Source organism: Pteropus vampyrus, unplaced genomic scaffold, assembly GCF_000151845.1.
Source record: "Pteropus vampyrus isolate Shadow unplaced genomic scaffold, Pvam_2.0 Scaffold490, whole genome shotgun sequence".
Lineage (NCBI taxonomy): Eukaryota > Metazoa > Chordata > Mammalia > Chiroptera > Pteropodidae > Pteropus > Pteropus vampyrus.
This window is the reverse complement of record NW_011889271.1, coordinates 383,154-385,089: the sequence shown is the minus strand read 5'-3', so window position 1 is coordinate 385,089 and position 1,936 is coordinate 383,154. Positions and strand designations below refer to the sequence as shown.

General features: G+C 53.5%; 1 protein-coding gene across 1 annotated transcript in view; it reads right to left on the bottom strand.

Moving 5' to 3' along the window:
- Positions 1 to 1,538: 1,538 nt before the first annotated feature.
- Positions 1,539 to 1,936, bottom strand: part of LOC105307361 (protein capicua homolog) — a 6,459-nt gene continuing 6,061 nt past the window's right edge. Inside the window, exon 3 of the mRNA XM_023524732.1 lies at positions 1,539 to 1,635. Within this exon, the coding sequence (XP_023380500.1) occupies positions 1,539 to 1,635 (97 nt within the window). The remainder of the gene's footprint in view (positions 1,636 to 1,936) is intronic.

Sequence of the window (1,936 nt, the reverse complement as noted above, 5' to 3'; positions counted from 1 at the left end):
ACTCTAGTTACTCTATAAATTTTTTCATCATTATTATTGCGTGTGCTTAAGAGCCTGGGCTCTGGAGCCACACAACCTGGTTCAAATCCTGCCTCTTCCTTATCCTAGCTGATCTTCGGCAAGTCACTGAACTCTTGGACTGCAGTTTCCACCTCTGTCTACTGGAAATAATAAGCGTGCTGACCTCCTGGGATGTTGTGAGGATTCAGTGAGTAAACAGCACTTACTGAGCAGTAAGCCAGGCACATGCATGGGTGGTGCTCAATAAATTATTATTACTGTAACTTCTCATAGTGAGAGTCCTGTGATCTGGAGGTCGGGAGACCTGGTTCAAGGCCCAGTCCTGCCCCTCCTGGCTGGGCGACCTCAATCAGGATCCTCGTTCTGTCAGGGCCTCATTCTTCCTCATCTAGAAAATGGCAGCAGGAACTCCTGCTGGGCCTGCCTGGGTCACCTCCATCAGTGCCATCCCTCCCCATGTGGCCGCAGTGAGGGTCACGTGAGAAGATGCTATGAGGGCAAGGGCTGGGGCTATGGGTGTGTAGGGGGGTGAGGGGGGTGGTTCGAGGCCTTCTGCTTCAGTTTCTTCATCTGCCTCAGGACAGAAATCCCTGCTGTATCCATTTCTGTGGAATTTTGCTCACATCGACTACAGTAGCAAAAGCAAAAACTGTTGGGTGTGAGACAAAAAACAAAGCTTGCGACCTCAGTATATACGAGCATGAGGGGCAAGCACAGCCCCTGTGTCCCTGTGCCCTGGCTCCAGGCTGAAGCTCTGAGGGCAGGGCCTGGGCTTCTTCCTACACTGGCCTCTGCCCCAGCCCAAGCCACAGCGGCTCCTTCCTCCCCGGCCTCCCGGCCTCCAGTACAGCCCTGGTCGGATTGGCTCAAAACCTTCCACAGCTCCCTAGTGCCCTCAGGATCAAGGTCACAGGTCACATAAGGGCCTTCTATGATAAGACCCTTGCTCACGAATACAGTCACAAATCTCAACACTTACTATGAGCTTATAGCCCTTGTCTCTGTAGATTCGAATTCGTTTAAATACCTGCTTTCACTTTGAGGCCTTTGCACAAACTCTTCCTCTGCCTATAGGTTTTCCTGCTGGCCTTGCCATGCATACCTTTCAGGTCTCATTTTAAAGGCTCCTTCTCCAAGAAGCCCTCTAACTTCCTACAGCCTCCTGGGCTTCTGCCATCCCAGCCATGACCGCTCTGAACAGTCACTGTCTGGGGACAGGTCTGTCTACTCCAGGGACCAAGAGCCCTGTGAGGGCAGGGCTGTGTCCTCAGCACCAAACAGCATAGGAGGCCCTCGGTCAACAGTGGATTAATAAATAAGTAAATAAGAAAAAGATGCTAAAGAAGGGGCTGGCGACAGGTCTGTCACCCTCCCCAGTTGCTCTGACAAGGCCTAGCCTGTCTTGGGCCCCTGATTCTCCAGCACCATCTCAGAAAGGCAGTCTCCCCACCCCTGGCCTCAGTCCTCCAGCCACACCGGCGTTCCTCAGCTGTGGAGCCCACCTTCCCACTGGCCTCCTAGGAGGCTCTTCTGCCCGTGTCTGCTGGTTCCGACCCATCCTTTGACTCTCGGCCTACACACCCTGTCCCAACGGCAGCCAGACTAGATTCGTACCTGGATTCAAACCATGGCATAGCACCCAGCACACCCCCAGTTCTCTTCCTGGGCACTGACCGTAGCTATGCTATTTACTGGGTGCCACCGTGAAGACAGGGGCTCCAGTCCCGGTCCTGCCACCTCCTGGCAGAAGGACCTTTCCATCTGTACCCAGCACTATGGCCTAGTGGTCACAAACCGGCCTCCCAGGGTTTGAAGGGTGGCTCCAGGATTTACTAGGCACGTGATCGAAAGACAGCGAGTTACTAATCTGACTTCAGTTTCCTCTAAAGGCGCATAATCATAGCGCCCACTTGTT